The sequence below is a fragment of the Motacilla alba genome, chromosome 13 (assembly GCF_015832195.1).
Source record: "Motacilla alba alba isolate MOTALB_02 chromosome 13, Motacilla_alba_V1.0_pri, whole genome shotgun sequence".
In the NCBI taxonomy this organism is placed as follows: Eukaryota; Metazoa; Chordata; class Aves; order Passeriformes; family Motacillidae; genus Motacilla; species Motacilla alba.
In genome coordinates, this window is record NC_052028.1 from 2,629,404 (window position 1) to 2,656,259 (window position 26,856).

Consider the following 26,856-nt stretch of genomic DNA (forward strand, 5'->3'; position numbering starts at 1 on the left):
GCTAAAATCCCATAACCTCCCCAATAATATGATTTTCCTCCCTGATAAGAACAAATTAAGCAGAACATTACTGACATTACTGCAGAAGAATTAATAAACCCTAAAAAAAGTAAAGTCTCAAAGAAGACTGGAAATATTGTTCCAAATTACAGCATTAGTTTATTTATATTTTTAAATAAAACCCAAAAAACTTCATTAATGACTGAAATTTAAGCAACTTCATTAGCATGCTGATTTGTCAGGTTCAATGAGAAATTTTTCTGCCATTCTTAGTTTCTTAGAAGGAACAAAAATTTCAGAATATCCAAACAAAACCCCAACCCACCCCCCAAGCAAAATAAAACACAGAGCAGTGAGTACATAGGGGTGAAAAAAAGGAGAATAATCCTCCTAGGCAACCAAAATAAAATTTTTTCCAGCTTGAGCCTTGTTTGACATAAGGCTCCTAAACACCTCTGGAAGACTGAAGTATCAATTGTTTTTACTAATTATAAGTCAAATGTTATATCCCTGTAGCTGGTGAAGAGGCAGTTTTGGGTCTCCCAACAACTTAGTTTACATTACAGAAAATGAACATGGGGACAGCAACATGCTAAATCCAAGAGTTAGAAGAAAGAAAAGGGATCAGATTATGCTGATCATTTAAAAGACATCGCTTTGCTTGGGGTTTTGTGTGGTAGTTTGCACAAGTTAAGAGACTTAAAGTGTTCAGGGACCAACACTGACATACAGAATCAGGAGTTCCTACTACTAAAACATTTTAAATTTAGAGCAGATTACTCATACGAACTTTAATTTTGTAGACCAAAGAGAATACGCAGGCTCTAATAAAAGCTTCATTCATGCCTCTTTACAGAGCCATATATGAATCTCTATACCTAAGCTCATCACTCTGTTCTATAAGCACACAGGCTTGGCCTTACAGTTTGAAACCAAAGCATTGTGACCCCAAGATGCAGCAGAAGCCTTACCAGATCAGCACCAGCCTGAAGCAACACATCTGCCACATCTGTGTGTCCATTTTCACAGGCGTAGGTCAAAGCTGTATCTCCCGTTGCTGTAGTGGCATGAACATTGGCTCCTACAAACACAACATTATTTTCATATTGGACATGTCCTCATCAAGTATTTCACATGAGATAAACATAAAAATCTCTGACAACAGCTATATCCTACTGACCAACAGCCTCGACAGTCCAAAAGCATTGCTTTCGTGGCAAAAATTCCTCTCAGAGTGAAATACTTCAAGGAGAGGGGGTAAGCCAAGGCTGGGAAAAAGCATGACTGACAATCTAAGCAGTTAAATCTATATGCTCTCTTATTCCTGCAGTCCCTCTACAGCAAGAAGGATTTCAGTTGTTACATCAAGTAAAGGGAATCCAGACAGTTTTGCAGACTGTCCATTTGACTCAGAGCTGTATGCCAAGGGAGACCAGACAAAATGCACATCACTGAATTAGTATGAATACAACAAACCCATACACTTCTACAAATCTCCTTTCTTTCCTGCTCTTTAAAATCATTTGCTTTAAAACCATTTTGTTGAAATAATTTGTCTAGCTTCATAGACACCAGCTCTCTAAAACTACACGACTCTTGATATGTAACACATTATTCTTAAAAAAAAATACCAATGTGATTAGCCATTTTCTTATTTTTAAGGTGTGAGGTATAATTAGAGACTCCCTGATGCCAAAACAAGGCTCCTTAATCAACTTTCTACATATCAGCAGTGAAGTGCAGGCAGCGAGCGTTCCAAGGGAGCTGGTGACAGGTGTCACATGCTGGTGTCACTGCGTCAAGTGGCACAGTTGTTACTGTCCCTCGATGAGCAGAGAGCTTCACTTTCTAAAATTACAAATCCAGCCAATTTTATGCTTATTCTTAGAGCATACAAATAAATCACCTTCCACAACAAGGAAGATATCCCAAATACAGCTCCTTTTCCTTTATTATTTTGAGCAGAACACTTCAGACTCTACCAACTTTATAAACTGAAAGATGAACATCGAAGCATCTAAAATTTTACCCCAAACTCCAGCAAGACTGAATTTTTACTACTGTATAATGTAGCAATAAACTCATTCATCACAGAAATTCAGCACATTCCGGAATCTGTCTTGCACACAACTTCCCAGCATACCATTCCTAAAGAACTGGTTATTCAGGGAGACTGAATGCAGATAACCAGGCTTAGTCAAAGCTGGAGTAGCAAGCAAAACCAAGCATTATCTGTATTGAAATTCTGTCCTAGATGCAGATAGCTGGAAACAATGTTTCTAATGAATGTGGATGCTTTCTAGATATGGAACAGGATCACCTGCTCCAGGAGGCACTTTCCTCTGTTACCAGTATCAAGCAATACTTAGGTGCAACATATGCTTTTTCCTGCTCCCTAAGTTATCTGAGGATATTGTTTCTTGTTACAACACCGCCACTATCAAAAGCCCAGGAATGCTCCAAATCATACAAAACACACCAAGTCCATAGTATCTGTGGGCTTAATCACTTGCTCTGAACACATACCTGCTGCCAGCAAGTATTTCACCAGTTCAAGATGACCCTCTTGAGCAGCTTCCATCAAAGGTGTTGAGCAACCAAGCTCTATATCAGCTCCTGCCTTAATAAGGAAGTCAGCAACTTCAGAGAAGCCTCCGCAGCAGGCCAGGGTCAGGGCTGTTTCCTGTGTTTCTTCTGTCTGTGCGTTAATATTTGCCCCTGGGAAACAAAACAGCCATTACTGACACTGGCTGGGGAGGTGAATGCTCATCACCCCCACAGCAGTTTGGGTATTTGAGCTCTGCTCTGTGGGTACAGCAGCGAGCAGAGCCAGCCCCAGGCTGCATCAGATTGATCTGCACAGGACACCTGTTGGCCATGGATCACACGGTGTCCCCGTGAGCGCTCCATCGCCACGGGATCTCACCTTGTGCCAGCAGCAAGGCCACCATCTCTTCGTGGCCTTCCCGGGCAGCTTCCATCAGAGGTGTGTACCCTTCATCATTAACCTCCTCCAGGTTGGCTCCTCGCTCGATCAGAAGCGCTGCCAGCTCCACGTGCCCGCCACAAGCAGCCAGAGTGAGCGGGGACTCGAAGGAATCCGCGGGCATGTTCACCTGGGCGCCGCTGTCCAACAGCAGCCGTGCCACCTCCACGTGCCCGTCCTGCAAGAAAGGGCAACCCAGGAGTCAGACACAACTGGAGGCACTTGATGTTGTACACTCAACCACTATCACAACTAGGCCTGAAAACTATCCTACAAAGAAAGGGCTTTTTCACTTGTCAGGGTTTAATGGTAATACTAGACCTAACCAACACTGAGGTTTCCACCTACATCCAAGTCAGGTTTAAATGCATGAGGAAAAAAGAGCTAGATATATGTTGCTGTTTCTATTTCTTGAGGTAAAAAGAATTATGGCACAAGACCTAATTTGCTGCACAATCTTTGGGACACGACATACTAGAGATAACAAACAAGCGCTGTAAGTAATAAACCCACTCCATGGCTAAACCTCAAAACAAGCATAAGAAAAAAAGATCATCTTATTCTTTGTAGTAGTAGTTGATTCATGACTTCTACAAACAAAAAACCAAAAAAGCCCCAGTTGGCAATCTCCAGACCCTGGGAAAGATACCTGCAAGAGAAACTGAAGTGGGTAACAATAAGGCAGGTAACAGGAGGAGAAAAGACTTGGAGAAACTCTTAAAGGTGACTGAAAACAAGTCTGAGCCCTTACCAATCAAAGCACATAGATGTTTCTGTCAGCTTCTCAAGAAAGTATTGTTAAACCTCTCAGTTACTTGTAATGGACCAAGTACCTAAAATCCACATTTGACCAAAGGTGTAGGTGGTAGAGAGCCACAACACAGGCAAAAGGGGAAAGATTAAGCTGATGATGAAGCAGGTTGTAGGTAACCTGAGTGGACAGCAATCAGGGGTGCATATTAAACACAGGCTGTTGTTCTCAGAGGTTGAGAAACCTAAAAGCCGACAGCCACCTCATTAGAGGCATTACCCAAAGCGTGGCACTGTCCCGACCAAAACAAACTCTGAGGCACTTACAAAGGAATTGGTGATCAGAGACCAGACACCTCAGCAAGCTGTACCTGCTGCATTCCTCAGATGGAAAGAGATGAAGACTGGGAACAGTCACAACAATTTGGTGGAACAGCTCCCTTGTGCAAGGGTGCAGCCGAATGATAACAAAAACAAATTCCTTGTTATGGAGTTGGGACTTCAAAGGCTCATCCTCCTTTCTGCTGCTTTCAAATGTCAATACACACTCCGTAAGGTCAGAACACCTAGTCTGAAACACCAAATAGCTGCAAATATGCAGGCAAACCTCACAACTCTCTCCCCGAAGTGAGCTGCTTCACAGCCTCCAAATTAGGCCAGCCCTTGGATTGTTTCACCAGGAAACTAAGAAAAAGCAAACAAAAAACTTAACCTAAACAGAACAGTGGGGTTGATTAACCTTTGGTCTGCAGTCGTGCTGCAATCTCCTTTAGGTGACAGCATGCACCCACTGTCCTTCTGAATTCCTTGCTGGCACCAGGCTCTCCTACAGGGAAGGCTATTCAAGGATACAATTACCAGCTCACTATCGGAAGATTTGGACACAGCTCCCCACGTTACACCCTGACCTTGGTCGCTTGCATCATCACCTCACAACTGCACTGAAAGAACACTTGATCCTCCAGCTCTCAGCAGACTGGAGGAACACTGCAGCCTATCTTCCAAGGATTACAGGCTACCGGGAGAAAAATCCGTTTGTGCTTCCTACAGAAACAAGGTCCCGGTTCTTTCTTCAAAGAAACTCCCCAGCTTGGAGAGAAAAGGTAACCCAAGGTCTGTACAGTAATGGTTACAGATATGCTCTGACACAACAGCACACTCTTTATTAAGATGATGCTCTTGGATAGGGAAGTTTTTCCTCAATGGCTGCATTGAAATTACGTGGACAGTTGCTAGAGAACTAAGGACTACATTATTTTTCAAAAAAAAAAAGGTAAGTCAAAAAAAATACCCTCACAACCTCATTTACAGAAACGTAGAAGAGAGCAAGCCATCTCTCCATGCAAAACACTTCTGGCAGTGATGAACAGACAATTGTAATGCATGAATCATCCAGCTCAGTGCACTTTTGGAAGGCTCATTCCACGACACACTGAGAGACCTTATTTATAAAAACAGAGGTGGAAAAAATGCTAAAAAAAACCCAAAACAAAACCCCAAACTAGTGACTTGTACTACACCACTGCACTGCAGATTAGTCACCCTAAACTTCACACAGGGAGCATTTAAAACAACACATCATCCCCCCAAAAATTAGAGTATTTTTCCTTTGTGAGCCGTTAGACTGAGAAGCTGGTGGGAGCTACAGTAAGCACTTTTTACAATAACACACAAATTCACTTGCAGCCCCCAAACAGCTTGTTATCCAAGGCTCACTCTATTTTATCTTTATCACCTCTTGCATTCCTCTCTGCCCAAGGAGGGAGCAGTACAAACAAAGGTATTTACCATGCAGGCCTCCATCAGCGCTGTGTGCATCTCATCTGTTTTGTGCTCTTGATCAGCTCCAGCTTCGAGCAAAAAACGAACCATATCTAAATGGCCTTCAAGCGAAACAGATAAAATAAATAAACATTCCACATCATCAACTTTTAGTAATACAGACTATACACTTAATGAAATAATTCAGATTTTCACAGTTTGCTGTTAGAATCTTTACAAGTTACAATTGGCAAACATGGCTTTTTAAAGTACTCTTTAAAAAATACCAATGCAAATGAGTTAGCAGCCTTCAGAAAGCCTTTCCCAAAGATACTGCTCAGCTGTGAGATGGAGACAGACCTGTCTAATTCCAGTTTACAAAAGAACCTTTCCTGGTGACTTCAAGCTACAAAACTGTGCTTATTCCCTATTGAACTGTACAGTGACAGATCACTTAAGAGTTCCAAGGCAGCATACAACTGGGGAGATTATCTTTTAGGTATGGGTCCATGTAGGCCTGAACTTAACTTTAAGCTTTTTAATAACACTCACAGACATATTTCTAAGAACTAAGATACACACATTATATCATATTATCTGACATTACTTTTAAAAGCTTCTACTGAGCTTTACCAAAACTTGATTTAACCTCTATTACAGTTTCTGTCATTTTAGAAATTGTCCCTTCTAAGCTTTTAGCCTCTTGATGAGGATTCTTCTCTGTGGGAAGACTTAGTCTTACATAAACTGACAAGAAAACAATCAACCATCTTGTCAAAGGTAATACAGGACATCTCTGTGATTCAAGGTTTTACATTCCATGACTCAATCAGGTTCTGGCCTGAAAGAAACAAGAATGACCTCCAACACTTTCAGGCATACTATTACTGGCATTTGCCTGTAAGGAACTACCATATGCTGCAGGAAATCCATGACAAATCCAGATGCAAGTCCTCAGATAGGTTATACATAGTATGTATCCTCAGTCATAACCACAGAGGCAAAGCCCAAAGCTACTAGGACAATAATCCACATCCTTCTTTTCTATTTGTAGAAAAGCAATGGTTGGAAAGCAAACCATAGAAGCACAGTGGATTACCACTGCACTGTTATTTTATATTAAAGCTTTAAATAGCAAAAGAAATTAAGTCAAAAATCCCTAAAAGTTCATCACACTTAAGAATTCATAGCATTCTCCCAAATTGCACTGAAAGAAAAGAATCCAGTAATAATGGAGGCATTGTCTCCCCATCAGATATTGCAGAAACACACATTCCAACTTTGCATTTTCTGAAGAACCAACAGAGATGTTTTCAGTATTCACAGACAGTTGGTGAGGGAACTGGGAATGAAATAGGGAATGTGGTAGTGGGTAGGAGGAGAGAATGGTGGTGTGTCAAAACACAAGTCTGGACACAGCCAGTTACAAGTTTTCATCTGCACCATGTCAAACATGTCCACCACATGTGGATACAAATACAGAATTAACACCACCACACCAGAGAGGAACATTTCGTGACATTGAGTTTAAAACCAAAATCCAGTCTTACAAAACTCTGAAGAAGACATTCAAAGCGTTGCTGAAAGTTTTAATCAGATAAATCCAAGCCAACAAATTTAAACAGAACTACAAAACAAGGCAAGAGACAATACCTTTATAGCATGCGAGTGTAAGTGCACTTTCTTTGAACTCGTTGGAGTGAGTGTTGATTCCTGCACCATATTCCAGCAATACTCTGGCAACCTCTACATGCCCTGCACTGGCAGCTTCCATCAGGGGGGTATGTCCATTCTCATTGTGGTCTTCTATGTTAGCACCAGCTTTCAGTAGCACCTTCACCACGTCCACAAAGCCCCCGGCACAGGCGTATGTGAGAGCTGTGTTCCCTGCAGAGGAGAGGTTACATGAGAGCCCTTTCCATCACCCATTCCTAACACGGGGAAGGAGATCAGTGTTAACAGCTCCAACAAACCCAAGGACATCAGCAGCAGCAGCAGCCTTTCACCTCACAGCAGTGTTACCCCAGCCCATCATTCCAGGCTGGGTATAAAACTCCAAATGACTGTAACATGGAAGTTTTAATGCCAAGCCAGTATTACAAACCAGGATTTTTTTCAGTTCGAATGTTATGTTACCTACTTTAGCACATAAAATTAGATCAAATAAACATGCACAAGAAGATCAATGATTAATTGTTACTGTAGAGTTGGGGGGTGATTTTTTGTCTTTTTTTTTTTTTTTTGCCTAATATTGTATCCTGTAATTCCTTGAAAATCTTCTACTGGCTGGCTGAAAATAATTTTTTAATTTAAAACTCTGGTACTGTAAGTGACAGACACTCACATATGGCTCATGTTTTAAATGCTACAGTCAATTTTAAGGTAACTTAGCTTAAAATGGCTAAACAGAAAGATAAAAGAAAATCTCATAGCTTGGACACATGACTTGTTTGAAAACTTGAACAAAGTTTAAATTCTACCTTAATAAACAGAATCCAACTGCAGGTTAATGCTGTCAGTGAGGTCAGTTAAGCTGTGGTCAAGAACCAGCAATACAGAGAACATTCAATGCACTTGAAAATTTTAACTCCTCTTTAGTAAAAAGGAACAGACAGAAATAACTGGTGTGGATGGGATGCATCCCATGGTCATCTTACTGGGTAATTTTGGATTATATCAATGAGAAAAGATAAGCTTCATGTATTTTTCTTGTCCTCTAACATCAGAGTGGTTATTACAGGAACAGTGCTTTCCATTAGAGTTTATATTAAAACCCATATTTAATAACAGCCAGTTAAGACTCCGAACACATTCACTACAGATCTGGTCTATTCCTAACAGTTCCTGTCACGTTTTCTTGTGAATGGAAGTGTTAGACAAAAACACAGATGTTCAGAAGAGCTGTGTGCCTTATGTGCCAGCCTAACTGTGCTCCTGCTCCCCAGTTACCTGTGGAGGACTGTGCATTGACATCTGCACAATGGACCAGGAGGAGTTTAACGATATCCACGTAGCCTCCACTGGCAGCTGCCATCAAGGGAGTGATGTCGCCTTTATTCCCTCGGTCTTCAACGTTGGCGTGCATGGCTAGAAGCACCTGGGGGGAAGTTCACTGCCGTGAGCAAACTGTAACACCAACCTTTTGTTTTTAATTCAGTGGGGTTTGTGAGACTGGTTCCCCAGCCAGCAGCCACAGCCCCTCACAGCCCAGGGCAGCCCTAGGACCATTCACAGTTACTGCCTGCACTGGGCTCTGCAGCAGAAAATGCTGAGTTTCTGCATTTGTTCATATCTAAGTTCCAGTGAAATATGGACATTTCCAAAAGTTACAGAGCAATTTGCTGACCAGAATGACAGCACAGAAAATGTCACCTGCAATAATGACCAGGGCACCCACAGGTCAAGCGCAAGGGTGAGAAGTTCTCTCCCTGTCCTGTGTTTTGGCACCAGAATGTGAAGTTGGGCATTTCTGAGAACTATCACCTAAACATTTCAAAGCAGCTGCCCTTAGATACAGAAGCAATATAGCTCAAAATTAACAGAAATTAATGCACTGTTGATACAAATGTGATTTAGAAAAACAATTGTGTTACTGCGACATGAGCTTTTAGAAGGTAACCAGTTGTAGTATTTGGGTTTGCTGGTATTTTAGATATTGCTGGTATTTCTGCTCAGCAGAACAGCTGGAGTGCATCTAGAATAATGCCAGAAGAGCAGATACATCACAAAGGATTCATTCCTCAGGCAAGTCCCTTCAACCTAAAGGTATCTGTGGCTGCATTTTCCATTAAAGAAACCCAAACAACAACTAGAAACCCACCATAAGCTGTATGCACTGATATTCTGTTGAAATAATAAAAAATTGTAATAACCACAATAGCTAAAATGTTTACCTATCCAAGAAGCCCCTGAGACAATGCTTCACAAATGTTTAGTTCTAACTGTATTTGTTACTTACTTGTGCCAATTCATAATATCCTGCTGAGCAGGCCAAGCAGAGCAGACTCTCCCCTTCTTCAGTGTGTTCATTTACGCTCCGTCCTTCATCCAGCAGCTTCCGGACAGCATTTACATCCCCATCGGAGCATGCTTCTGCCAAACTGCGACTGCAAAACCAGGTACCACACAGTCAGCTCAAAACACACCTGCAACAGCTGGGCAGCCTTCCTAGGCAAGCAGGAAGCCTTTAAGTAAAAACTCTAGACTTCAGTGCTAAGCTTTACTTGAAAATACACCTTATATCTTTTTAAAGTTTATCTACATACATACACAATATTTCCACAGGTGAAATGGAGATAGACACTTTCCTTATTGTCTAAATTAGCTTGTTCTCATCAGTTGCCAACTTGTAATTGCTCTCATACAGACCAGACGCAGAGAGGAGTGCTCAAAGCTGGTTTTTGTGGTGTTTGCAACACAAGAGCAAACCTCTCTGATGCTATTCCCACTTCAGGGAATGCCAGATACACAGAGGTTATGACCATGACAAACTGCTGACTGCAGATGCCAAGGCAAATTCCTATTGCAGACAAAGCCAAAAAGTCAGCAGTCAAGTATCACAGAGACCACTAACGTGAATACTGCGACCAGACAAACTTCTGCAGTTAAGAGAGCAATCACCTGCTCTCCTACAGCTAAGAGCTTGAGCTTTCCTGAATAAGAACTCAACTCTCTGGTACACAGAAACAGCATCAGGTTAGAAAGGAACATTTTTTGTACTTTTCTCTTACTCTGCAAAGTGAATAACCTGATGGGACAGTAGTTACACCTTCAGATGCAATCTGCTTCTGCTAGCAGTAGAACAGCTCCATTACCAAGTCCTAACTATAAAATTACCTGAATTTGAAATAAAATCCCATTCCATAGCTGGGGAACCACAGGTGGTCAGTACGTAAAATTAATTAAATTTGAAATAAAATCCCATTCTATAGCTGAGGAACTAGGGGTAGTCAGTATGTACAATTAAGTGATTTTGAAATAAATCCCATTCCGTAGTTGGAGAACCAGGGGTGGTCAGTACATACAACTAACTAGATTTGAAATAAAGTCCCATCGTTGGAGAACCAGGGGTGGTCAGTACATACAATTAACTGAATTTGAAATAAAATTCCTTATTTGGAGAACCAGGGGTGGTCAGTACGTACAATTAAGTGAATTTGAAATAAAATCCCATAGTTGGAGAACCAGGGGGTGGTCAGTACATACAATTAACTGAATTTGAAATAAAATTCCTTATTTGGGGAACCAGGGGTGGTCAGTACATAAAATTAATTGAAATTGAAATAAAATCCCATTCTATAGCTGAGGAGCTAGGGGTAGTCAGTATGTACAATTAAGTGATTTTGAAATAAATCCCATTCCATAGTTGGGGAACAGGGGGGTGGTCAGTACATACAACACGTACATACATAGAACTGAATTTGAAATAAAATCCCATAGCTGGAGAACCAGGGGTGGTCAATACATACAGTTAACTGAATTTGAAATAAAATCCCACAGTTGGAGAACCAGGGGTGGTCAGTACATACAATTAACTGAATTTGAAATAAAATCCCACAGTTGGACAACCAGGGGTGGTCCGTACATAAAATTAATTGAATTTGAAATAAAATCCCATTCTATAGCTGAGGAACTAGGGGTAGTCAGTATGTACAATTAAGTGATTTTGAAATAAATCCCATTCCATAGTTGGGGAACAGGGGGTGGTCAGTACATACAACACGTACATACATAGAACTGAATTTGAAATAAAATCCCATAGCTGGAGAACCAGGGGTGGTCAGTACATACAACTAACTGAATTTGAAATGAAATCCCACAGTTGGAGAACCAGGGGTGGTCAGTACATACAATTAACTGAATTTGAAATAAAATCCCACAGTTGGAGAACCGGGGGTGGTCAGTATGTACAATTAAGTGAATTTGAAATAAAATCCCATAGTTGGAGAACCAGGGGGTGGTCAGTACATACAACTAACTGAATTTGAAATGAAATCCCATAGCTGGTGAACCAGGGGTGGTCAGGCCATACAAGTGACTGAATTTGACATGAAGCCCCACAGCTGGGGAAGCAGGCGCTCAGCACGTACTTGTCCACCTGGCCGTTGTTGTGATTGTTCTCGGCTCTCATGCGCGTCAGCGCGGCGGCCGCCTCGTCCAGCGCGCAGCTGACGGACGACGTCAGTCTCCGGAGAACCTCGGGATCTGCGAAGGCTTTGCCATCGGCAGTGGACAATTTACCAATTCCTTCAGTGCACGTTCCGTCATCAGTCGGGTTAGTATGAAAGTCACACAAAAGAAATGCAAAGACACTGTTTTAGAGTTCAGCCACATGCACTATTAGTTAAAAATCATTTGCAAACATGCCAGATAATTAGCTACTTAAAACTAAACTATCTGCTAACATTTGCCCAAGACCTGAATATTTAATTGACTATAATATAGCAGGAAAAAACCCTGTATCTTTCAATTGGCAGCTTTCTTACTCGCCCTGAAGACTCAAGTCATACCTCTGAAGAACTTAAAAGAAGCTCAAAACCCATCATACTGGGGTACTAAGGATAAATTCAGGCATAGAAGCCCAAAATCAGAAGTCTGGGAAACAGATGTGATTTAATATTTTCTGAATGTGAAGAATTTTTCAACTAAAAATGCTTATTATCCCTTTCCCACCCAAAACAAAGCAGACTGAGTTCTAATATATATACATTTTTTTTTAAGAATAGGAAAAACTTAAACATTTATTAGTTTAAATTCCAGTAAATTACCACTCTACACTGGCCAGCTCTAGCTACAGGAATGAAAGTTAGGAAATGAAATTTCAAATATTTTAAGTATACTTGAAATCAATGCCTCTCCTTCACAGACATAGACCAGTAGAAATTCTTAGATTCAAGTAACTTTCTTAACAGTTTCTTTTTTTATAACAGTTTCTTCGCTCAAGTTTCACTCCACACAGGTTTTACTCCTCATGGTTAAGCACAGCCTATTTAACACGTGGAAACAATCACTGCAGTGTGGGCAGGGCTTGTATCTTCAGGTACAAATGTGCAAACAGCACAAGCACCTCCCGGCCACCCACAAAAAAACCCAAACGCAAATCAATCAATTTCATGTGCTACAAAAACCCGAATGGTTACTGGTTTATAGATCAGCCACTTTCACCCGTCATGAATCAATAACTTCAATTCCTTAGCTGCTAAAAAGGGTCAGATTAGACAGAAACCTCTGGAAATAAGGCACCTTAACCCTCAGAAGATTTGCTATTTGGTATGTGCATATCTCTGCGGGCTGGATTTACACCACAATGTAAATGTAAACCTTTGATTTCTCACAACCCAGCTTGTAATTATTACAGAATAAATCGTATTTTAAGTTTGAAGGTTGTCTTCAGACAAAGTATTTCCACAGTTTGAGAGAATCCAATTTGCTTCTCGATAATGTCAGAATCAATACTTACCAAATCCCTCCACCCTGAATCTCTTTATGCCAGCACACACCAGGCAGGCTGTGACCTTACCCTGCACGGCTGGTGCAGTGCTGCAAGGGCTGGCTGGCAGCACTGGAATGTGGTGCTGGACATGCCAGAGAATCCCTCTCTGCCATTGAGACAGACACCTGCCCTGGGGTGCAGCAGTTCACCTGGCTGATGGAAATGAGCAATGGAGGTTCCATGAGCTGCTTAAGACACTTGTGCACCTCCTCCCTGGCTCCAACATCCCACATCTGCATCCCTTCAGCATTGTCAAGGGGCTACGGAAACCAATTCATAACTAATTGCCCACTCTGCAATGAAATCAGAAATCACACATCCAACTGTCTGGGCTGGAAGCCTGGCTAGTCCAGAGCAACCGGAGCACAAAAACAAGGGGCCATGGACTCTTTGAGGCCACTAGCCACATGACCCCTTCCACCTCCAAACTGTTGAGGCCACCACTCCCGTGGCCATCGCTGTTAAATATAGCAAAGTTAATAAACAAGCCTCAAATGCCACAGCTCACGCCTTATGTATTCATGGAAACTGGATTTGCTGGTGCTGTAAGGGGGTTGAAGTCCTGTCATCTCTGCAGCTGGAGCAGGTGGGACAGTGGGGGACAGTCACTGCAAAGCTGGGTCGGGACATCAATTTAGTTCCAAATACACCAAGAAAGTGACAGTTTTTCCACAGCTCTGCTTGCCCAGGATGGCTCACAGAGCTTTACACGAGCTATTTCTGGTGGCAGTGCTGGCTTACGCTGCATTGCAGTGTACATAAGGCACTGCTGAAGGAAAGACAAAGAAGTAAGTCTTCACTCAGCACAGAGGCCTCATCTGGGACTGCTGCAACCAAAGCTGAACACCGTGGTAAACAACATGGAAAAGTACTCGAGAGAAATCCACAGGACCCCTGAGCAAAGGCTAAAAATGCACAGATTTAGCTTACAAGGAGCAACACAACTGCAGCTTCACAATGCAGCTTCCCTCCATTTATTTTTAAAAATGTCTAATTGAAGGAGCTGTTAACAGCTCTACTGTTGACAAAAGAAGTGGAAAATACAAAGTCCAGCCAAAAGAAACCAACCCAAAGAACGACCAAAACACCACCATCAAAACCCCACACAAGCCAAAAGCCCATGTGACCTGGCTAGCTACAACTATACTGGGTATCTCCACCATTCCAGCTCACCACAGCAGCAGAACTGACAGGTTGCCTGGACAAGCAGGACCTACACTTGATACCTTCTCTGTCTTAAAAATTTGTTGTGGCATTCATACCTGGGATTTCTGAAGGCAGAAGTCACACCATAGATCTTCTGTGCCTGGTTAAGACAGACAAACTTGACCCACTACAGCTCTGCTATTCCCAAGTATCTGTTTTCATGGATTTTACCTGGTGACCTCCTGAAGGACTCAGCAACCACTGGTCACTGGCTCTTCCTTCTGGACAGTCAAAGCACACTTACAGCTCACTCTTGTTTCCGACTTTGTTCCAAAAAATGAGCTATAACCACATCAAGGCCTTTCAGAGGGTAAGTGGAAGGTGCCTTTTATTTACCTCACCAGCTAGAGCTCAACCCAGGTGCCATCCCCAGCTCTTAATTTCATATTTTTATATTGCACATGCCAAAACTAATCAACAGCCACAGAAAACAGCAGAGCTGACATTTGTTTGGCTGGCTGGAGTCAAAGGGAGACAGACTACAAGAATTACCACTGCACACACACATTCATTCACCCCCCTTTTGCACATTATAATCAGTAATTTACTATATAATAACAATTTGAAGTTTTTATTTTGCTATGATTTAGGATGACTATGCCAGAATCTCAGTGCTGTAGTGTTCATGTGTCTTTTAATCTCTAATTTACTTAATTTTGTGCCCAAACATCTTGCTCTTGTGTCACTCTCATACACACAGGGACTCTAGCAGACTGATTTATGTGCAGGATCTTGGCCAAAATCCTTCTTGCTTCCTCCCATCCAACAAAAACTGAAAGCATCCTCAGGACCATTCTACACACTCTTGCACAAGAGTGACCACAATTTCTCACATTATTACAGTCTCCCTAACGTGTTACTGATCTGACACTATCTGAACTGGACCCAAGGTCTGACATTCTGTACTTCCTGGAATATTACACACACGCCTCCATAGAGGCCATCCTTTCCATCTTTTCATGGACTGATCACTGCTGCAGGTTTAGGTCTGAAAAGAGAACATGGGACCCGTTGTTTTTTAGTGAGAACAGTCCACAGCCATGAACTGTATGGAGAGCGTGATGCTTCTAATGCAAGGTTAAAGCTTAACACTAAAATTATGAAGAGTAAGCAAGCCAAAAGGAAGTGCCTGCATCCAACATAAGCTGCCATGCAAAGACCAAAAAGATGAACTCAAAAATAGCTTGGATAGAATCACTGTAAAAAACCTGTGTCTTCTAACAGCCTAAGAACAGTGGCTCTGAAAGTCCCTATTTAAGGATACCCCAGAAGAATAGAGAGTGGAGAGACTTTCACCTGTACTGTGATGTTCCTGCTTTACTCTTTGCAGGGAAAAGCAGGGCCACTGCAGGGCCTGCACATCTTCAGATGAGAAGAGGCAGACACATCTTCACATCTTCTGTGGTGGGTATTCTTCACCTGAACACCTGCTGCTGGAGCCACGTGCCAGCTGTTCACAAACCCCGCAGGATAAGGCCAGCAGCACTACCCAACAATGGAAAAGGTCAATGACTGAACTCGGGGCCAGATAATGCCAGATGTTCCACACCTTAATGCCAAATGACTGAACTATTTAAATTAGCCTGGAGTTGACTACAGAGGTGTATTAGAACAAGGAACTCACCTTTCAAGGGAAAAGTTTGCTCACGAGATACACACCTACGCTGCTATAACCAACACTCCCATTTCCTTGTTGACTTTCAGACTCATCGGGGTATTCCCACCTTGTAACTACCAAGGTCAGAGTTTTAAGGTAACCTGAAATGAGCTGGTAACTTCTCAGTGTGATGAGTTTAACAAGTCAGAGACACAGATATTGCCTCAAAAAAAAAAAAAAAAAGGAAACAGCAACAGGTTTGTGCCTTTGCAAAACACAGTAAAGTCCCTCATAGGACACACAGCTGGGGTCATCATATGCTTTGAACATCAAAGGAGACTTCTCCAAAAACATCAACATATCCAACAGATAATGTCCAATAACCTTCACAAAGCCCTGCAGATTCAGTGGTGATTGTGTGCTTTCCCTGTCAGTTCCAGCACACTGCACCTTCTAACACACACTGGAGAACATTGACTTGTAACATGTCCAATTTCTGCCCTCATGTGCATCCCAAAGTCTAACTCAGCCTCAGTTCATACAGAATCAGCTGGGAGTCCTTAAGGGTTTACACAGCCCAAAGACAGGTTGTGATGGAAATGTGGACAGCTTTACAAGGCCCAAAGAAGTACAAAATGAGAATCATGGCTCAGAAATGTGTCTCTTATCTTTTTACCAGTATGTCAGGAATCTGTTCTAATCAGCCTGCTTACAAGCAGCACCTCAAACAAGGTGAAGAGGGTTCAAGGAAGAAGAGGGGACGAACTTTGGTTTAGGTTCTTTACTGGCATCTCCATTCAGAGGAATTGAGTTCTAGACTGTCCAAAGCAGCTGCCACAGCCTTGTGCAGAGACCCCACCAGAAGAGTCTCAAGTGCAGCACACCACAGAGCTGCTACAAGACAAGAGGGCAGCAGGCAGAACTGAACACACGCTGCTCTCGAAGGTCTCGGGGGGCAAAGTCGCACATTGCCTGTGTAACTAACAAAAACTGCGCACTTGGCTCCTCTCTGATGATATCTAAATATTTTCCCAAACACAAATTTCATATTACAACAGTTTCAGAGCCAGTAAACCAAAGAAAAAGCATCCCCAATTTGCTTCTAAAGAGCAGTCCAAAGCCGAGCAAACCCAAAGGAACAGTCATTTGCAAGTTTCAGTGCACTAAGATACCTAATTTGCAGCATCGGAATGAAGGACATAAATATATTTACGATTTTTGGAATATATTTTAAATATTTACATGTAGCTTATTGTATGCTGATTGCTCAGGCTAAAGTCCTCAAGGCAAAAGCCACGTATTGAGCAGTGCACTTCAGGTGAAGAAATTAGAAAACACTAGTAATTCATTCTAGTGCACTCATCTTCTAAAATTCATATGCTTTTTTAAACTTTCATATGAAGTGTTGATAAAAAACCTAATTCACACTAAGCTAAAGAACATTAGAATTACAAGGAAAGTCTACGTGTAGTATAAAGAAAATAATGTGAGAGTACAGACTGAGCAATGCCATTTGGGATTTTTGGGTATTTTTTTTGGAGAAAAGCATAATCCAGAATGCTTCTCCATTTTTCAGTGGGCCATTTCAACACTATATTCCCAGGCATGGAACAGTTTGATATGGAAGGGATTATTTTAGCTTTGTTTTCTAAAACACTAAAAAAACTACATTGAGGCTTTCAGTGTTTCCAAGCCAAGCACATGCCTTTGGAATCACTACCACTGAAAATCACAGTTATGGTCTGATTTCAGCTCAGCTCCAGAGCAATGCAAACTCACAGTACCTCCACCAGCCCTGGTACCTGCACTTCACTCAAGAAAATATCCTTTTAAATACAGGTGATAGAAATTTTCACTACAAAACTATTTTCCTGTCTTACCAAGTGCATGGCACAAACAGAACTCACTGGCTGCAATTTTTATTTTTCTTCTTCTCAATTAGTATTTCGACCTGCTAAATAAAATTCATTTAGCATTAAATTAAGAACTACAGCTTGAGGGTTTAAAAAAAACTTATTAATTAGCATTTTACAATATTTCATGTGTCACCATCACAGCTCCCCATAGACTTCAAGAGCAGCTGAGTTCTCAATTGCTACAAATCATATTCCTGACAGCAAACTGTGATGTTCAAAAATGACATTTTCAGTGCAGTCTGAAAAATCATGTTCAGATCATCTGCTAAGCATTTTCTGGCAAAAGCAGAAATTTATTATTCTGGACTGTATTTCATGGTCCTTATCTCAAAATATCCCTTCTTCACAAATCCACTCTCAAACATAACAGGAAATCACCCACAATATCCACCAGCAATATTCACAAGTGAGAGGGAATGCCTGAAAAAAAACCCCTGAAGGCCATTCCAACATACACACACCTTGGGAGAAAACTTCCCCTAATTCCAGCTCCCAGTTTTCACTTACTTGACACTACAAACTCTTAATATTACACTTACATTTACATCTATTTCAATGCACTTGTGGGAACAGGAGCCAGCAATCTCCACCACATTCTCTCCTCTTTCCAGGATGGCAGCTGTAGCAGCAAGATTTTCTTTTTCCAGAATTAAAAGCCAGGAAGTACTTCTCCAGCTACAGTTAGTTCTTACTGTTATTTCAGTAACATTTTGATGGCAAGGGTTCCTTTTTGAGACATCTCCTTTGTACATTAGTGTGCTCAAATATCTCACACTCTGAAACTAATTTTAAATTCCACACAAACACAAATCCTTGATTAACTAGCCAATATTCATTAACATTTCTTTTGAGAAATTAGATTCATCAAGTATCAATTTATAAATTTAGATTTCAATTTAGTCTCACGTCACTTCAATAAGGGTTACCTAATCAGGGAATTCACTACCTCAGCCACCAACTTCCATTTTCAGTAATGCTTGGAAGCCCAGCAAGCAAATTCAGCAATGAAAACCAGCCTTACATAGACTTACAGATGTTTCTAGAAAAAATCCAATCTTCCCAAATAGTCTGAAATTTCATTTAATTTCTCTCCACCAACCCAATCCACCCCATTCCTTTGTTTTCAGAATGCAAGGAAGAATACGAGTATTTGACAGAATTGGAATACCAGACATATTTTAGCTTAGAACACTGAAATAAAAGATTGGTTTAAACCTTTTAGCAGAGATTTGTTAACATATGTGAGGTCAAATAGGACAGAATAATACCAGAAAAATTATCCACATAACTACCTCCTCAAAACACTTCATCTCTTTGAAATCCTGACCGTGCCAGACTTTGCTACAGCAGAACTCTCCATTTTTCTGTCAGTTTGATTTTTTGCAAGCTTTCATTAGATATCCATTTTCTCCCAGGTATGAACACTAAGTTACCTTTTCTAAAGCTAAAATAACATGAGCTTTTTTTGTGCCAATCTAACACTTGGCCACTTCCAGAAGGATGACTTTGTGCTCCTCTTCTCCCCATGTTTCCCCCACTGCCCTCACACTGGGGAAAAGAAGAGGGAGTTTACTCTCAGCACAAGGTAAGTCTGACCAGCAAAAGGTCTTTCTAGGCACCACCAGAACTGGTAAGAGGAGAGAAAACCATGCAAGAACAGCAGATTACTGCCTGACTAGGACAGCAAACAGCCACTAAATCATCTAACCCACCTCGCACACCTTCCCGTAACTCATTCACAATGTTTGTTCCAAATGTTTGTTCCCTAATCCAGGATCTTTATAAAGGAATTTAAACTTTTCATTTTTTTAAGATTTTATTTCTCTTAAATCTCTATCAAAGAAACATTTGCCTTACTACAAGGCAAGAAGTTCCCAGATGCAACCCTCAACACTGCTGACCCCTTACAGGAACACGACTTCCAGACACACTCATGACATATGTGCAGAAAATGCTGCTGATCACTCAAACAAATGCACTTTGATCCCACACATATTGCATGTAGTTTATATGGAAGCATCATGAATTACTCTGGTGTCATGATTGCAGATGTACTTCAGCAGCAGCAAACAGCTTTTCCACCCACCTCACTGTGGGTGACCATCGGGGAGGGAACTCTGACTCCTGGGGGTTACCTTGTGTTTAAAGGCAGCAACTACACTCATGGCAGAAGCAATATTACAGTGAAAACAACTGCCAATTCTGTCTGAGAATAACTGTTTCTACCAACTTCACTAAATTGTTGGGGTTTGTTCTGGTTTGGTTTTCATTTTTTAACGAAAAAGTACTCTTACCCATTGGCAACTGAGACCTTCTTCCCAACTTGCTTTTGATTGCAAGAAAATATAAGATTTGAGAAAAATATTTAAAGCACAGTACTAACGTTAATTCAAATTATAAAGGAAAAGAATGGGATTAAACAGTGGTTTATCTACGTGACTCTGAAAAACCTGAATTTGTTTTGGTGCTCTGCTGGGATTAAATGGGAGTTACACTGGATATCACAGTTAAAATAGGAGCTTAGCACTTTGTTTTAAAATTTTTTTGAATGACCAAGTCAGGGATTTTTTTTTTCCCACCCTTAACACACATAAAAGCCAGCAATACACACCCAGAATCATTTGCCACAGCAGCAAAACCACAGCAAACTACTTGGGTGCCCAATGCATTTTCCCTTGCCAGTCCTCCTTTCCTCTTTATTTCCCCCTGCCACAAACCCTCCACACCTTCCCCAGGGCTGCAGCACCAAAGAGTATTCAACTCCATTTTATACTTATACACTTAAAACAAATGCTCTCCTGGTTGTACCCGGCTCGCCAGCCTTGCTGTGATTAGCTAAGGGAAAACTTCAGCCACAGGCAGAATTGTTCAGCTGCCTTTGTTTGGCTTTGAACTGGACACAGTCAAACGGCAGCGTCAGCACATCTCCCGAGCTGGGCAGTCACCTGCTCCCAGCCTGCCCAGCAGAGCATGAGCACACACACCCCAGTGCACCCCAGCACACCCCAGAGCATCCCAGAGCACCCCAGAGCACCCCAGCGCATCTCAGAGCATCCCAGTGCACTGAACACATCCCAGCACATCCCAGTGCACCCCAGAGCACCCCAGCACATCCCAGTGCACTGAACACATCCCAGCACATCCCAGTGCACCCCAGAGCACCCCAGCACATCCCAGTGCACCCCAGAGCACCCCAGTGCACCCCAACGCACCCCAGCACATCCCAGAGCACCCCAGTGCACCCCAGTGCACCCCAGCACATCCCAGCGCACCCCAATGCATCCCAGCGCATCCCAGTGCACCCCAACGCATCCCAGCGCACCCCAACGCATCCCAGCATATCCCAGAGCACCCCAGTGCACCCCAGCGCATCCCAGCGCATCCCAGCGCACCCCAGAGCACCTCAGTACATCCTAGTGCACCCCAGCGCATCAAGGCGCACCCCAGCGCACCCCAACGCATCCCAGCGCATGCCAGCACATCCCAGTGCACCCCAGAGCACCCCAACGCATGTCAGCACATCCCAGTGCACCCCAATGCATCCCAGTGCATCCCAGCACACCCCAGAGCATCCCAGCACACCCCAGAGCATCCCAGAGCACCCCAGCCCATTCCTGCACAGGAGCTGGGGTCACCCACCCAGTGCCCAGCCAGAACCACAGGAGCTCTGCTCAAATTCCAAGCTTTGGACATCAGCTCAGACACTCCTCTACGTGAAGGAAGAGAAGGAAGAATCTGCTTCTGGGTGCTTATATGAAGTAGTTTTAAACCCCTAAGTCACTCCTGGGGAATTCATTTTAAGCTAAGATTGCAGTGCATACAGTATTTACCCATTCAACTGCAAAGGTGGTGTCCTGGTTTTGCATGGGATGCATTTACAGAAGTGATACAAACTTGCTAGTGATGCAGCTAGCTAAATGATCCAGAAGCAGAACTTATGACTTCTGTAAAGAAAGCTACAACTTTTTGGCTTTGTGCCATCAAATATGGAAAAATGTACCATTTATTTAATTATCGTAAAGAAAAATATCACAGCTAGTGGTTGGTAATTATTCTTCATTTCCTGGTTCCTCCTTTCATGGCTTATCAGAGAGAAATGTTTCCTCATTTCAAGTCTGACAATTCCTTGGCTCCAAGAATCTGACAGATACATGTCAAAGAGCTAAGACTGCTACTAACAAGGGAAGGAGGAACGTGGAAATGGCCCTGTCCATTGTGGGAGGGTAGGGAGCAAAGAAAAACCTCATATATCCCTGAAAATATTAAGAGAAGAAAAAAATATTCGCACTGAGAAAGGTGCAGAGAATTCCTGTTCTTGACTTCTGGCATTCTAACTCAGCTCAGAATTTCATGTCTCATCCTCTTTAGGGCTTGTGTCCCTTGACAACAAGTTACATTACAGACACTCCCACCTATTTAGTGGGACAAGGAGAAGACACAGGAATTACTTTCTGCTTTTTGAGTAACCTAAAGGAAGGGAAAGTATCACACCCCTGTGGAGACTGACTCCAGGATATGACCCCCCTGCACAACAGAGATGCAGGAAGGCAAGAACTCAAGTAACCTTTGAGAGCCATTTATAGACAAACAGCCCACCTGAACTCTCCTCAGGGTTTCTGGCAAACTGAGCCCCAATGGGCTGGAATTGCCTTCCTGAATCACAAAGCAGCTCTGACCCAGTACAGTACCCAGTGACTATCTGGGATAAAGACATTTGAAAATACTACTACATTTTCAAGCAAAGATCTAAGAGCTAACTGAGGGCCAGTAACATCACTGAGCTAACTCAGAAGCCCACAGGTTTAGCCCCCAGTTTATGCTAATTATGTATGGCAAAGCAAGCCAAAACACAGAGTATTTTCAGAGAGTGATCGAGTGCACCACTTCTTTAAATAAACAATCACCACACTAATGGTGTATAGCACAGACTAGTGTATAAATTGATGTCTCAAATGGAACATTTGAGAAACTCTTCATTAAACCCTCTCCTCTGCCTAAAACAATCCACAGCCTTTCAGTACTGCCATCATTACATACATGCTGCATAACAAAAGATCCTGAAAGTAAGACCTTTGAGAACGCCACAGTAGATTGGAGTACCAAACTACCAAAAATTAGGATACTAGTCTTCAGAAAGAAAACACAGAATTTATTCTACCATGACCCAACTTGAAGAAAGAACACACCCATCTACTGCTAACACTCCTCTACAAGAACATCCCAGGGGAGGTCATCCCATCTATTTATTTTTTGCAGTGTTCTCTTGCAGTTTTAAAAACAAAAGGGAAGAGATGCATTTTCACCCAGCTCCATGTCTCTGAAGCTCTGGTGCTTCAGATGGGAGATTCTGTCCATCAGAGGTCACAGAATCCAAGATGTGGCACCACGCAGAGCAAGTTCTACTGAGCTTCTTCGGAGCACTGAGAAGTGCAGAGAGGGAAACTGCAACAAGCACGAATCCAATGGAGGGAGTTGCTTCCAGCAGTGAGTATGGAAAAGTCCAGCCAATTACGGTTCCACCCAAGCAAACTTCTTTCACTATATTCTCCAGGTCTTTGCTCTTACTCTGTGTAAAGACTAGAATAAAGTTGCTCTATCTCTTGCTGTGTCTCTGCTGCTGGGGAGGATCAGGTACTGGGTGCTCTCGCTGTAGGTCAAGGCTGATAGCCAAAAGCACAGCCACAGTGCAAGTTTATCCTTTTCTCATTAGCAAATCTTCCTGCTTTCCCTCCAGAACCTCCAAAACATGCTGCTTCCTTGGTTTTGGCAACACTAGACAAAGCCAGCTGGAAGTCAGGCCAGGTTGGTTAGAACATCCTTGCTTGCTGTGGTCTTCTTCTTGCTACTCAAAAGCCAACTAGTTCTTTAAAAGCAAAGACACAATTTTAGCCTTCATAATGATTCTGAGTTGAGAAGGTTTTTTTTAAAGGACATATTCAAACACAAGTGTCAGAAAAAAAGATATATACACACACATACACAGGAATAGTCAGCTGCACACACAGGAATAACCAAATGCACAGATGTGGAATAATTTGTTATAGCTCTTCAGAAAAGTAGTGGCAGATTTAAAGACAAATTCAACTTGCAAAACATAGGCAAAAGGAAGACAACAAATGGAGATTTATAAACAAAACACAGCTTGCAGGACAGATGAAATAACACTCCTCTCTCCATGCATCAGTAGAGCTCAGCTTCAGTAACACAACTCATCTGGGGCAAAAAGTTATGAAGGACAGAGATCATGTACAGAGACTCCAGAGGAGAACAAGAGCAGATGAAAGCCTAAAGAACATGAGTTAAGGGCAGAAAAATGTTAGATGTTTTTCAGAAAAAAAAACCAAAAAAAAACACCAAAAGAAACTGAGGTTGATATCAGTCTGCAAATCAGCTCTAAGGATGGCTGCACTGGAAAAGGGAACACTGAACATGAGATGCATTGAACAAGCAGTCAAAGCCACCAAAAACCACTAACTGCTTTACTCCATCTTTCTTCCTTCCCTCACAAAGCTCTTCCAAAGGAAGCAGCTCAGTGTTCCCTTCACCCTTGAGTTACATATTTCAATACATAACACTCAGGACTGGCAGTCCAAAAAACCTTCTCATCCCAAGGACTGCAATGGGCTTGGCATTCTCTGGAGCTTCCAGCACCAGAGATTGTCTGTCTAACCAGTTCCTGAAGCCACCCAGCAGGAATGGCACAGCTGAATTTGCCTGGGGAGAAGGCAGAGAAGAAGATAAAACTGAATCTACAGAGACTTTTTTCAGCCAAAGTTTTGAATTCAGCTGTGCAGAATTTCAGAGAAAGGTGATGCCTAAATGACAAGTAAACAATTCTTGGTTTGGAAGCAAGTTTTATTACATAGGGGGGAAAGTCCCTGAAGATCTGCACTGTGCATTTTGCTCCCACTGCAACTACTTTCCTGATGAATATAACCAGGATAACTTTATGAAATGCAATAATTATTTTATCATATCCTAATATGTATTGAATCTTCAAGTATTTAAATAATTCATATTCACAAAGAATATAACCTGCCTTTTTGTGCAAGATGTTTAATATATTACAGCTCGTTTTAAATTTAGAGATTTAAGTTCTCAGCTTTCAAAGTAAGGTCTGTAAAACAGCACAAAATAATTTACAGCAGGGAACTAAGATGCTCATACCCCACTGTAAAAAAAGCCAATTGTTTCCATAGGCAGAATCAAAGATATTTCACATATTTTGTTTTTCATTAATCTGGTGAAAACTAGCTTGACTTTCTACAAATAAACAGAACTTAATCATTTGTGCTATGCATATACTATATTATATGTACTATTAATATTATACTATATTAATTTGTTTTCTTAGAAATCTGCTTATAATTACTTCCTAAACATACAACAGTAACATTTTGTCAAAGTTGAATAAACAATTTTTAAAAATCAACCAATTCACACTGCAAAGTATTGATGGCTCAGTAAATCTGTTACTTCTGACACTTTAAAAGACCCCAGACATTTGCTAGGATTATAGAACTGCCAGAAGTGTTATAGACAGATGTGTCACAGCCCACCCCAGGAGGGTGTCCCCAGACCCAGAACATGACCCAGACTGTCCTGGCAGCCAACAGCCCTGCTCCAGTCAGTGACTCCTCACAGGACACTTCCCTCAGCTCCGGGAGGCGTGGCTCACATCCAGACTACCGACCTGACTGACCAGTCACTCCAGTATGGAGTAAGTGGCTGGCACTGCTTACTGCCACCACGCTTGAATATTAAGCTACAGGACGTTTTTTTTAAAAATCCCAAAAAGGGAAATCTGAAAAACTGATTCAGATCTGATCATATGCACACCCCAAAGCACCCAGCCAATATTCAAACTCTCTTTTGAACACTTCTAAACTCTGATTGTATCACCATGTGCTAAGGAAACTACGTGACTGACAAACGCAGACAACAACGAAAAAAAGCAAACATAGATTTCAAGTCAGTGTAATTCAGGTTTTTTAAATAAACTACTAAGACTCTTGCAGAAGATACAAGCAAGAGATTCAGGCTTGTCTACCTCCTCATTCCTTCCTCTCTCTCCTGACACCTTTCAGGAGAAGAGTCACTTTCTGGTGAACTCCAACTTCCAAGAGCAGTAACTGCTTCATTTCCCACAGCTCCCATCTCGGCTCCCCTCGCCCCCAGCATCCCAAGGACAGCACCACACCACAGCCACCTGCTGAGAGGAGGCAGGGACACGGACCAAAGAGAACAACCCTGCACCACACCACAGCCACCTGCTGAGAGGAGGCAGGGACAGGGACCAAAGAGAACAACCCTGCACCACACCACAGCCACCTGCTGAGAGGAGGCAGGGACACGGACCAAAGAGAACAACCCTGCACCACACCACAGCCACCTGCTGAGAGGAGGCAGGGACACGGACCAAAGAGAACAACCCTGCACCACACCACAGCCACCTGCTGAGAGGAGGCAGGGACACGGACCAAAGAGAACAACCCTGCACCACACCACAGCCACCTGCTGAGAGGAGGCAGGGACACGGACCAAAGAGAACAACCCTGCACCACATACATCCCATCTCAATGCAGGCACTACACGGGACTGGCAGTAAAGCACTGCTGCTTTTCTCCTGCCCAAACTCTCCCTACGTTCCTTTTGGCTGAAGCTACTCCAAGTACTAACATAAGAAGAAGTACTGAAATCAATACTGAATGGGAAAACATTTTTAACCAGCAATAATACGTTTCCCATATTGGAACAAGAGAGCAAAGGGTGTTTCATCTTACAGAAGAATCCAGCTTACGTGAAAAATAAAATACAGCAGAAGAAAAATAGAAAGGAGAAGCTGGGTTAATAAAAACTATATCCAGAACAGAAAAAAATCTTGTTAAAAGGAGGATTGCACAAATTGTTTATGGTATAATCATGAAGAACTTACTGATTACTTATGACTACCTCTGACATACATACACAGATGTATGTAAATATGTAGGCAACTTGAGAGATTGAGAAGAACCCTGGTCAATTTTTATACTTTACAAAATAAAACTGGTAAGTTTTTGTCTCGTCTCTTCCCACTCCCCATCCCCTCTGAAGAAAGGTTAAAATCATCTTTGCCAAAGAATTGCAGAAGTAAAGCTTTCAGAGCTGG

The 26,856-nt window shown here is 42.2% G+C and overlaps 1 protein-coding gene across 13 annotated transcripts in view; it reads right to left on the reverse strand.

Annotated features, from left to right (window-relative positions):
• Nucleotides 1-26,856, reverse strand: part of LOC119706729 (ankyrin repeat and KH domain-containing protein 1) — a 100,649-nt gene that overhangs the window by 53,374 nt on the left and 20,419 nt on the right. For all 13 annotated transcript variants that reach the window (XM_038150673.1, XM_038150684.1, XM_038150682.1 and 10 more), the window contains exons 3-10: nt 11,587-11,743; nt 9,456-9,603; nt 8,447-8,594; nt 7,151-7,384; nt 5,525-5,619; nt 2,927-3,164; nt 2,527-2,718; nt 972-1,081 (exon numbers count right to left, since the gene is read on the reverse strand). In XM_038150673.1, the coding sequence (XP_038006601.1) occupies nt 972-1,081; nt 2,527-2,718; nt 2,927-3,164; nt 5,525-5,619; nt 7,151-7,384; nt 8,447-8,594; nt 9,456-9,603; nt 11,587-11,743 (1,322 nt within the window). The remainder of the gene's footprint in view (nt 1-971; nt 1,082-2,526; nt 2,719-2,926; nt 3,165-5,524; nt 5,620-7,150; nt 7,385-8,446; nt 8,595-9,455; nt 9,604-11,586; nt 11,744-26,856) is intronic.